The sequence below is a fragment of the Chelonoidis abingdonii genome, chromosome 2 (assembly GCF_003597395.2).
Source record: "Chelonoidis abingdonii isolate Lonesome George chromosome 2, CheloAbing_2.0, whole genome shotgun sequence".
NCBI lineage: Eukaryota > Metazoa > Chordata > Testudines > Testudinidae > Chelonoidis > Chelonoidis abingdonii.
Window position 1 is genome coordinate 292,904,953 of NC_133770.1, and position 12,462 is coordinate 292,917,414.

The following is a 12,462-nucleotide window of genomic DNA, read 5'->3' on the forward strand; positions in this document are numbered from 1 at the left end:
GAACACAGCTCCATATTCTCCTGAACTGTTTATAGCTATATCTCAGTAAGGCAGACTTGCTTGTGAAGAAAAAAGTGTGTGATTAGTGTTAGTTGCAAATAAAGAATAAAAAAAAGAAAAAGCGTGGTTGAACTACCCTTTCAAACAACGTCCTAAAGTGTCTATATTCAAGGACCTGAATACTCTACAGTACGGTCTGCACCTACATTTTGTGGGAGAGCCCCTATTTTCCAGGGCTTTGGATCTGTGCTCCGGCTCTGCTACAGTTCCAGGCAAAAACCTGCAGCTCCACTGCTCCGGAGCTGTTCTGCTCCAAAGCCCTGCTTTTTCTGTCACACATTTCAACACAAAGACACTGGAATTTCTGCAGCAGCTTCAGGTAAATTCATAAACTGTGTTTTTACTTTAATAAAAAAGGGAATACTGTACTGATTGGCTAGAATTATTAAATGAATAATCCAATGTATTTTACTCTGCTCCTAGATACTCCATGCACCTAATTGAACATACGTACATTAGAAAATGCTTCTGCAAAAATCATCAGTAGGAAAACACCTATGCTAACATTTAAATCATCATGAGGTTTCACAAGTCACAATCCACTAAGATATACAGGGGTAGTTAAGATCTTTCAAAGCTATTGTTTCAGGATGTTTAAGGCTATGTCTACACTAGAGACCTTACAGAGGCACAGCTGTATCCATGCATCTGCCCTGTTGTAAAACCTCCTGTGTAGGTGCTCTATGCTGACAGGAGGGAGCTTTCCCATCACTATAATTAAATCACCTCTAACAAGTGGCAGTAGCTATCATAGCGGGAGCATCTTCTACCAACATATCACTGTCCACACTGGCGCTCCTGTCAGAGTAACTTACGTCAGTCAGGTGTGTTTTTTCACACCCCTGAGCAACATAAGTTATACCGACAAAAGTGCTAGCGTAGACATAGCCTCAGACTCAGGCTGTGATTTCACTAGAAACACTGCAGGTGTACTGCTTTAGTGCTTCAGTGTAGACACTAACTACATTGACAGGACAACCCCTCCCATCACTGTAGTTAATCCACCTTCCCAAGACGTGTTATCTAGTGTTAGGGCTAGGGTTATCCTCTGTTTTATTCTTTGTATGCAACTAACACTAATCACACACTTATTTCTCACAAGCAAGTCGGTAAGCCAACCCATAAGCCAACCAGAGGTTAGGTTGGCTTACTATGACACTCAGGGGTGTGGATTTTTCACACTTCTGAGCAGTACAATTGGGTTGACCTAAATTTTACGTGTAGACCTGGTCTCAGGAAACCACCACAAAATTAACAATTGGATATTTGAAAGGGTGAGCTTAAGGACTAGAAAGATGGCTATGTCTATGCTTACAATGCTTCAGTAGCACCGCTGCAGCTGCACTGCTGTAGATCATCAGGCCTGGTCTACACTACAGGATTAGATTGACGTAAACTGCCTTGTGTTAACATAGCTGTGGAAGTGTCTTCACTTAAATTTGGATCCCGCCAGTATAAGTGCCTCTCTACGCTGATTTAGTAACATCACCTCCCTGAGTGGTTCAGTCATGGCTGATTAAATTAGGTACATGCAGTGACAGTGCAAGCACTGCATTGCTTACGTTAACTGTTACTGACTTTTAGGAGCCATCCCACAATGCCCCACACCGACAATACAAGCGCTCCTGGCGAGATGTGCACTGACAAACACAAAGAGCCATGTATGTGCACACACAAGCAATTTAAGAACTGCACTAGCTGTATGCCAACATAAGTTAGGTCCACATAATTTTGTAGTGTAGACATGGCCTCAGTGTAATCACTTACTACTGTGACAGAAGGGGTTCTCCCCTTACTGTGGGTAATCCATCTCCTCCCTGAGAGGCAGAAGCTAGATCAGGGGTTCTCAAACTAGGGGTCGGGACCCCTCAGGAGGTCATGAGGTTATTACCTGGGGGGAAGCAAGCTGTCAGTCCCCATCCCCAAACCTTGCTTTGCTTCCAGTATTTATAATGGTGTTAAATATTTAAAAGTGTATTTAATTTATAAGGGGGGTGAGGGTGGTCACATACAGAGGCTTGCTATGTGAAAGGGGTCACCAGTACAAAAGTTTGAGAACCACAGAGCTAGGTAGATGGAAGAATTCATCTCTCAGGAGCAGCCGTGACACAGAACCATTGAGAGTTGGCGGGGGAGGGCACAATTTAAAGGTTCGGGGGGCAGAGGACCAGCTCAGGCATCACCTTCCAGCTCCACCTCCCTCAGCCAAGGCAGCCGATTCCACTGGATCCTGGGGCCACGGGAGCTGGAAACACATGCCTGTGGCAGGAAACTCACAGCAACAAAGTTTCTCCCGCGCCCTTGCACACACCTCATTGGGGGGAGGCATGCAGACGATGCCTCTAACTTGGGCTGACCACAGGAAACCTGCTCCCAGTGCCTTTCCCTGCAACCCACCTCACCCCACCAACACACTTCTGTGCCCAGCACAGGGCTGCCATGCTTTTCCCGCCCTGCCAGATTACCTAACACGCAGGCCCCCACCACCACCTCCCCAGTTAGGCTCTCACAGGCAGCTGCCATGCTGCACAAAGGCAATAACCTAGAGTGGCCACCCTCACCCGGCAGGAGAAGTGCTCTGTCCCACCTCCTTTGCTCCCTGCCTGAGCACTAGGGAGAAGGCAGAAGCGAGCCGGAAACATGCTGGGGAGGGACAGGAGGGTGCAGGGTGAGAAGGACAGAGTCTCCTTCCCTCCTGGCAGGCCGAGCACAGCAAGACCAGAAGCTGTCCTCTGAGCTATGGTGAAGGCTGAGAGCAGGAGGGGGAGCAGCACTGGGTGCATCTGGCCCCAGTAGCATTTCATGCAGCACCTGGCCATTACAGCAATGGGCTCTTCGTGGGGCTTATAGGGTCAGTTCACTCTGAGCCCTGCAAGGAAGGCTCAGAGCTCGCAGAAATCTGGAGGACTAGGGACACATGACCCATCACCTCTGCTCAGGGTGTGGATTTTTCACACCCCTAAGAGAGACAGCCATCTAGATGTAGCTTTTCAGTGTAAACCAGCATATTTTTTGTTTTAAATCAAAGCTTAGATTCTGGAGCAAGGGGTGGATTCTATGGTAAATTATATACCTTTAAAAAAAAAAGTATCTATATCTATCACAGGGCCTTCACAATAGTCAAAGTTAGAGGTTAAAAATAACACAAAAAAAACAAAAAACGCTATGTCCTCATCATAAGTACAGAAGTTATCATGTGTAAGAACCTGAAAAGCATATGCTTAACTCCTGTATGGAATTTTTAGGCTATTTAATAATGACGGTCTGAACTAGGCTACACAGGTGAAGAGCTAATGTATTAAACTTACCCCCAAAAGATAAGAGGTTAAATTTAACTAAGGCAACCAAGTTGTTGCCAGTATTACTGTCAAGAAAGTGAAACATCTAAGATGTAATTATGTACCATTCTGCATTTTGTGTACTCATTTTACCTGTGAGAAGTGAAGTACTCCACCATCTCTCTCATTCCTATCATCTAGGGATGGGAGCTGTTGGGCTCTTCCAATGGAACTTTGTAACCATGGACCCCACCAGTAGGAGCCCCATTCATTTTTCATATCTGCCTCTAGCTAGGAAGAGTCATTTTAAATATTTCAAGCCCTGGTTTAGTCAAGTCTACAGAAGACTGCGAGGAACTTCAAAAATAACTGAGCAGTGCTATGACAAATTAAATTTGATGTACCCGAGTGCAAACTAATGCACAATGGAAAGAATAACCTGAAGTACGCAAATAATGATGTATTCTAAACTAATTATACTGACTCAGGAAAGAGATCTAGACAGCACTGTGGACAGCTCAATGAAAACAGCTGCTCAAAATGCAGCAGCAGCGAAAAAAGCAAAGATGTTGGACTGTATTAGGAGGACAGCACTACTGATATTATAATGACACTGTCTAAATCAATTGTTCACTTTCACCTTGATTGCTGTACTCAGATTTGATCACTTCATTTCAAAAGGGATATAGCAAAAATAGAAAAATTAGAGGCATGAAACTACTTCTCTCTGAGGTAATACTGGAAAGATTGCCTGTTAGAAAGCATGTGTTTTTCTCACTGTCACGTATATGGGGAGAAGGGAGATGGCTGGTATCTGGGGCTGATAGGTGTGGTTTTTTTGTTGTTGTTGTTCTGGTTAATTATTCCCTTTTGGCTATGGTGAAGAAAGGCCACTGGATAGGTTATGCTTGTTAGGTTTAGTATGGATTTCTAGTATTTCAGTTATGTCCAAAATGACTAGTCCCTAGATAACTATTAGAAATATTGAGCGATGACAATAAGAGACATGATAGAGGTATATAAAATAATGAATGATATGGAGAAGCTCAGTCTGATAATTTTACTGACTGCACAACTATCAAAGAGAAAAAATACAATAGATGTTAAAATCAAATGCAAAAAGAGTGTTTTACACAAAGAATAACCTGTGATGCTCACTAACATAAGACATTGAGAGAAACAGACTACTGGGTTTAAAATAATAGCCATTTATATGAACATTCAAAATTACACTAGGTAGATTAAAAACCTAGACAATATCCTCCTCCTTGCTTCAGGATATAAGCCAACCACTACATGCCCCTGATTAGAGAAATGTATGGGAAATTTACATCTTCCTTTGAAGCACCAGTTAGTGGCCCCTACTGAAATCAGGATACCAGACTAGAGACCTGTTTAGCAACTACAATACAACCGCATCTGCTCTAACCCCTCAGACAGAGACCAACACCTACAAAATCTCCACCAAGCATTCTCAAAACTACAATACCCAGCACGAGAAAATCAGGAATAATACATCCAGAGCCACGATCGTGGTACCCAGCAAGCCTCCTAACTGGCAGCAACCCAAGAAAAGAAACCAACAGGACTCCGACTGGCCATCACACGACAGCCCAGCTAAAACCCTCCACCGCATCATCAGATCTCAACCATCCTGGACAAATGATCCAACACTTTCACGGTCTTGGTGGCAGCCGAATCCTTGCCACAAGACAACCTGCCAACCTGAAACGTATTCTCACGAGCAACTGCACAACCGTACGCAATAGTAAAGCTCTAGCTCAGGAACCAATCCATGGCAACAAACCTCGATGCCAACCTCTGCCTACATATCTACACAGCGACACCATCAACAGACCTACCAGATGCAGCCATACCATCCGACTGGTTCATGATCACTCTGCACGTCATCCATGTAATATACGCCATCAATATAGCCAGCAATGCCTCTTGCTAATGTACATCGGCAAACGGACAGTGCACTAGGAAAAGATAAATGGACACAAATCAGATATAAGGAATGGCAAATATACAAAAACCTGAGGAGAGCATTCAACTCCCTGTGCCACACACTACAGAAGACTTAAAAGTGGCCGATCTCCTGTGACAAAAAAAACTTCAGGACCAGAACTCAAAGAGAAACTGCTGAAGCTTCAGTTCATCTCAAATTGAACAATCAGCGTCTTGGGACGAAAGCAATAGACTGTGAATGGTATTGCCTAATACTACAGAACCAGTTCTCTCCCTTGGTTTGCACAACACCTCTAGTCTGCTAGAACAGGGCCTCAATCCTCCCTGATGAACTAACCACGTTATCTCAGCTCTTGCTAGCATATAGTACTCTGCCCGGAAATTTCCACTACCCTTGCATACTGACGAAAGTGGGTATTCACCCATGAAAGCTCAAGCTCCAAAACATCTGTTAGCTATAAGAGCACAGATCTCATGTCTGCTGTTTACAGTAGACCGGACTAACACGGCACCCCTCTGAACAATATTTCTGTGATGAATCCAGAAGTAAGAGTAAATCAACAAGAAGGAATTCTAACATCACACTTGTTTGTCTTCGAGAGGCATCTATACCAATTACTAAAACTTGTCAACCTTTCCAGATGACATTTCTAGGTATGGCAATCAGCTTTCTCCACACGAGAAAATGAAGTACTCGAATATACTTAAAGCAGCAAAATTTCTCGCTATTTTTGAATGAAGAGAAGAAGAATCTTCTATTATGCTGAAAAAGAGAATGTGCTCAAGGTCTACAGTCTACTGGATAGAGGCGAAACTTGGAAAAGGCAGAGAGCTTCACTGTCAATTAAGCTTCTGAGTGGCTCGAATTTTTTTTTTTTTGGACTAGTCATGAACTTCTGAAAAATCATTTACTGTACATGTTCAAGTCATCCGAACAAATTTTTCACCAAGCACAGGAAGTGCACAGATAAGGAGGGCTGCATGTGTGCATGACTAATTTAAATGTCCTGAACGCACATATGGACTCAGTCCCTGCAAAACGTGTAAGGAGAAACAGGATTCTGAAGAGCTAGTATATACTTAAAGGGCCTGGGAGGGAGCCGTGCTCATATGCACCAGCAGAACCTGTGGAAGCAAGGGTTCTCTTCGGCAGTCCTCCTAAGTGGTGTGGGACAGAACTGCCTGCGATGTTCAACTAACTAGTTCTGTATAATGGAATTTATACACATTGTCAAATTTTTGCAAGCCAGCAGAGCTTCAAAATCCTGAATAGTTAAGTTTCTCTTGCTTTCCCTTTTTTCTATCCTCTTGCTCAAAAAGTCTTATGTAATTCCACATAAAAGCTGTTCTAAAAGAACATTAAGGTTGCACAGTTAAGGTTGAACTTTCCTGACTTGTGTATGCTTAACTCTTCCTTCCTTTATGTATACATTACAATAATCTCTGATTGTATACTAAGCGTATACTAACTGTATGCCAGAAGCTACATGCCATTTATATGAAAAATGAAGCAGTAGTAACATACTACATTTGAAGTTTACAAGAATACAGTGTTTTTGCATATACAGGCCACCATAATTCGCACTGCTGTAATTATCTCATCCCTTCAGGCTGTAGAGCCAGTTGATAAGTCATACTATTAGTGCTGACAATTCTTAAAATATACACCTTAGAAATTTATGAGATATCTAAATCAAAGGTGTACTAACCATGATGGCAGTGAGCTTAGAGTATAAACAGTTACAATGTGCTGTGCATGTAACAAAGACGATAGGAAGAAATTTAAGTTGGAGAAACATCATAATGTATTCACGCAAACTGACAAAGTAAAGTGTAATGCACATTTTGTCATCTGTGCACTTAACCTTGCAATACTAAAGTTCTCAATACAGGTTTTGGGAGGGGGTTTTTGTTTGTTTGTTTTGTATTATTTTTGTTTTGTAGAATTAAACCAAGGAAAGCTTTGCAGTTGATATAAAAGGATAAGACAGTTGAAGCCACTTAGGGTAAAGTACAATACTGATCCTTATAGTATGGTCCAGTGCCAACTCAGGTAAATGTCCCTAAAGGTCTTTCAGAACAGAGAACAACTAGCATCCTCCCATAGTATATCACCAATACAAAAAAACCCAAGTATAAAAATTGTCACACAATGGCAAAACAGACATCCTAATCGCCTGAAATTCCAAAAACCAGGTAAAACGTGTACATTTCTACATACCCAATCCCCTCAAAAATTAGTTTTAGAGGCCACAAAATCTATTAGTGCATAGGTCAGCCATTAGGTGTTGTAATTTACGCGGAGTCTCCCAACAAGAACAAGCTACTAGGCAATTCCACCAAAACAGAGATGAGTTCCTAATTTTTAAGCACATTTGGGAAAAAAAGAGTCCTGTTACACTAAAACTGATAAGAAAAAAAAAAAATCAATGCATGCTATTTTCATTTAATGCTATTTAATTTCTCAACAAAATTACTTCAAACTTGTCAAAATTCCGTTTGCCAGTTTTTAAAATAAAACGCTCTGAATTAGAGTACAAGAACAGCTTCTGACCAATCACACTAACAGAGAGCAGTTTTAAAAGCAATTTACATGAGTAAATACAAGAAAGATCTCAAAGTTAATTTCAAGTTGACAGAGGAAAACAGAATCTTAAAGTGACAACCCACCCAAGCATTGCTATAGATGTGTTATTTACCAAATAAAAGGCCAATAATTTTGTTTTTATTGATAGACTTAGAGAACGAAACACATTAAAAAGAACTTAGAAAAACTTGTATCTCAAACTCTAAGCATGCATTTTCAAATATCTCTCTTCTTTCTTATTCTAAATGTGAAGCAATAATTCTGTTTTGAACAGATTTCATAGACATTAGGTTTAAAAAGAGCAAGTGTCCTAAAAAGAAAGAAACAAAACAATTTATACATAAAATGTAAGATTTACAGAAAGTTTCTGAACAGAATTTTCTTTGAAGTATTCTAGGAGGTATCAGGGCACCCTAAACATTGTAATTTAAAGGTTTAGAGATTAAATTTGCTACATCTTTTATTACTAATTACTCAAAATATAAAGATTCATTAGTTTAACGAATAGTACTATATTCTCTTGGCTTGCCCTGACCTTCTAGACTGCAGAATTTAAAGACTGTGCATTCAACTTAAAAAAAAGGGACAGGCTGTTCCTATGGCAGGGTTTCTCAAACAGGGGTCGCCGCTTGCGTAGGGAAAGCCCCTGGCAGACCGGGCCAGTGTATTTACTTGCCCCGTCTGCAGGTCCAGACAACTGCAGCTCCCACTGGCTGTGGATTGCAGCTCTGGGCCAATAGGAGCTGCTGGAAGCAGCGACCAGTATGTCCCTGGGCCCGCGCTGCTTCCAGCAGCTCCCATTGGCCCAGAGCAATGAACCGCAGCCAGTGAAAGCTGCAGTTGGCCAGACCTGCGGATGGGGCAAGAAAACACACCAGCCTGGCCCGCAGGGGCTTTCCCTACATAAGCGCCGACTCCTGTTTGAGAAATCCTGTCCTATGGTGTTCTAGAAACTTTCATTTATGAGTAACATTTTTGCGAGAAAACTAAGTAGTAAAGCATCAGGCTTTCTACCCTCAACTGAAGCGTCACAACCAAGTTGTGAATCCAAAACAAACACTTTGGGAATGAGGACAGAAAGAGAAGCCCCTCATCAAGATACCCTCACTAACCCCTTTTCAAAGAACATTTAGATGAAAGCTAGGATTGGTACAAACAAATTTTGTCTCTCTTCTAAAATCCCTTTTAAGGACAATCCCCCTCATATAACAGCCTGTTAGATTTAAGTCGCCATATTTAGTACCAATAAAAGAAGTAGCAAGACACAGGATCCAACTAAATGTTGGGTCCAGGAGGGGACTGGAGATTTAACATCAAACCCTATGGCAAATGAAGGACTGGATTGGCAAAAGGGACTAGAGACCCTAATGGCAAGATTGAGTGGACTATGGAGACCAGTTTGGTGATGGAATCTAAATAAAGAGGTGGCTACTTGTGTGCATATATTGCAGCAGCAATGTTTGATAAGTCTGACAGCAGTGAGGTTTAAGTACACAGTGTCATATGCAACAAAAAGTCTTGTGGCACCTTATAGACTAACAGAAGTATTGGAGCATAAGCTTTCGTGGGTGATGAAGTGCGTATTCACCCACAAAAGCTTATGCTCCAATACTTCTGTTAGTCTATAAGGTGCCACAGGACTCTTTGTCGCTTTTTACAGATCCAGACTAACACGGCTACCCCTCCGATACTTGAGTATTTAAGCGGTGACAGACATATATACAGGCAGTTCAACGTACACCTCTCAACTCTGATCCAGCTGTATGTGTAGTGAGCACTCAAACCATACACTAACTAGCTCAATCGGGGGGAATGTAACCCCAGCATACATTCATTTAAAAAAATAGCAAGATAGCACTGAGAACTGTGATGGAGGTGTGTCAAACAGGAAGTGGATTGAGTAGTCCTGGCAGCAATGACAAAATCTGAGCCATGACCTTTGAACATTTATTGAGGGTGAATGAGATAAACTTGGCAGCAGTAGTGGGATGCAAGCAGAGGCCCCAGTGTGCATAAGTGAGAGGGTGCAAATAATAGCACTGGTATCTGTAGTAGCAGGGCACAAGCACAGGTGCATAGCAAAAGCAGAATCTTGAGTTTGATGCTGCTGCTACACACAGCATGATCCTTTTCCCTAGTATGTCTAACAGGCCTGAGCTCCAAGGGTTAAAAGAAAGAAAAGGACAGCTCCCACTCCCTTGCTAAAGGAGAGCTTTTCATCTCACTGACTGAGAAACCCCTGCCCCCTAGATCTTCACCCTCTTTCTCTGCTAGGAGATGAAATTTAGAGCTAGGTGCAATTTATTTTGTTAAACTTCCCCCCATCTCCCTACCACAAAAGCAGATCTGAGTTGACAGAAACATTTAGTGAATCTGTATCAGTTTTGTCATACTGTTTCTCCAAAAAAGGAAAAAAAGTTTCAGAAGTGTCACAACAGAACATTTTGCTTTTTTAGACTAGATTCATAAGGGGGCTTATGAGCCAGTCACAAAACTGAAGTGAAAGTGCCTCCCTTATACTCAATAGCTTAGTGCTTCGGACATTCATCTAGGATATTGGAGACTCAGGTTTGAATTCCCACTCTGGAGCAGAGACATCAACTCAGGTCTCCTCCTTCCGAAGGGAGTGCCCCAACCACCAGGTTATTAGTTATTCTGGGGTGGGTCTTTTTCCAATCTCTCCTGTTGAAGCTGTTCCATTTTGTATTATTAACTAAATATTCACTGGCCCAGAGAGTGAGAGAGACTGACCCTAACCTGGTGGTTAGGACACACAATTGGGAAGGAGAACACCTGGGCTCTAGTCCCTGCTCTGATCAAATATTTACTCTTCTTTGTTTTTACGACCCGGGCACACAAACTCACACTTTCACTTGCTGGTTACAAACTTGTTTGGGGACATGAACTTGTTTTGGATAAATTTCTTCTCTACTCCCTATTCTCTTCTCCTTGATGGGTTCCAGCATCACAGAAAGATTATTCATCACCACATGATATAGTATGACAACACCCACCAAAAATGGTGAATTCCTCCTCACTTTCACCACTCCAGAACAGTAAACCCAACTGCCATAGGAGTAGGGGCAGGGCTTCATGTTAATATTATAAACCCATCTGGAGCTTCAAAATCCTGAATGGCAATGCCAGAATGTCTAATAGTTGTGCCCTCAGTGGTGACCATGGCATATCCAATATTGGCAGCATTGCAGCTCCAAGTAGTGACTGTGTGCAATAATGATCCTGATGGGACATAGGACAGCCATGGCAAGCTCCTAGGCAGTGACCCCAGCACATATAGTACTGGCAGCAGGGTGTATTGGGATTGGCAGCAGGGTCCTCACTGGTGGCACCAGTACATAGCGGGGGCAGCAACAGGACATCCTAGTTCATGCAATCACGACCACGGCAGTTACAACGGCCCCGCTGTTGCCATGCACCATGCCCCCAGCAAGTCCAGTGGCCTCTCTGGCTGGTGTAAGAGGTCCTGAGCAGGGGTAGCAACGGGGCACTGTGTCTTGTCACCCCAGTGTCTGCGTGCGAAGCTCTAGGCTGAAAGAGGCGAGCAGGCCCCCCGAGTCCCTGCGGCTCCTTTGCAGCCAGGCAGCCCCTCCCCGTATCCGCAGGCTTCCCGCAGGGCCTACATCCGAAGCCTTCCCTACCTCCGGGGGCAGCCCCCACCGCGGCAAAGAGAGGAAGGGACCCCTGCCCACAACAAGGCCTCAGGATACGCACGCTCGCTCGATCCCTCCCTGAGGAGGAGGGGACGGCGGCGGCCTGCCCCCTCCTTCCCCGCCCGCTTCTACAGCACACAGCCGGGCCGCGCGGCCATTCCGAGAGACTCCATAAGGCCCGGCTGAGGGTGGGGGGCCGACGCGCGCTCTGAGGCTCGCGAGTGCCTCGCGCCCCCTTTCCCTCAGCGCCGGGCGGTTGGCACCTCGCGCGCTCTCCCCAGACAATCCCGTCTCGCGGGGGACCCGCGCTGCGTCTCGCGCTGCCGGAGTGGCTCACGCACCAACGGTCCCAGACGTTCAAACCCAGCTCGAGCCGGGGAGTAGCGGGTGGCTGGGGACTCACCGGGTCCAGGGGAGGAGGAGGAGGAGGAGGAGGCAGCGGCGGCAGCTCCCGGATACATGTCTCGGTGTGAGGAGGAGGCAGCGGCGCCTCTCTGCAGGGCAGGCGGTTCCTACTTCAGCAGTGGCTCTGGGGAGCTAGCCCGAGCCCCGGTTGCACTGACTCTCAGGGAAGGGAGGAGGAGGAGGAGGGCCGACTCCGAGCCGGGAAACCAGGTTACTCAGCGACACTGGGCTAGGAGGAGCCGGGTGGTTACGGGGGAGGCGGAGGCTCCTCCCTCCGGCTTGTTTCTCGTCCCTCCCTCTACTGGCGGGAAACGGGGACAGCCACCTCAGCGTCCCGGATCTGCAGCCCCCAGAGCAGAGCGACTGAACTCCCCGCCTTCCTGAGGCGGCAGCGGTCCCCCGGCCTTCCCTCCGTGCGGCCAACGACACGTCCCCGCTTCCCTACTACAAAGGGGCCTAGCAGATCATGTGGTCTGAGCCCAAACATTGT

At 44.7% G+C, this 12,462-nt stretch overlaps 1 protein-coding gene across 5 annotated transcripts in view; it reads right to left on the reverse strand.

Moving 5' to 3' along the window:
• Nucleotides 1–12,213, reverse strand: part of AGO2 (argonaute RISC catalytic component 2) — a 131,317-nt gene extending 119,104 nt beyond the window's left edge. For 3 of the 5 annotated variants that reach the window (XM_032803226.2, XM_075063284.1, XM_075063283.1), the window contains exon 1: nucleotides 11,971–12,193. In XM_032803226.2, the coding sequence (XP_032659117.1) occupies nucleotides 11,971–12,028 (58 nt within the window). In that variant the 5' untranslated portion in view covers nucleotides 12,029–12,193. Of the gene's footprint in view, nucleotides 1–11,555; nucleotides 11,627–11,970 lie in introns of those variants that run through there. The other 2 variants (XM_032803227.2, XM_075063282.1) reach the window with 2 other exon arrangements.
• Between the last annotated feature and the right edge of the window lie 249 nt (nucleotides 12,214–12,462).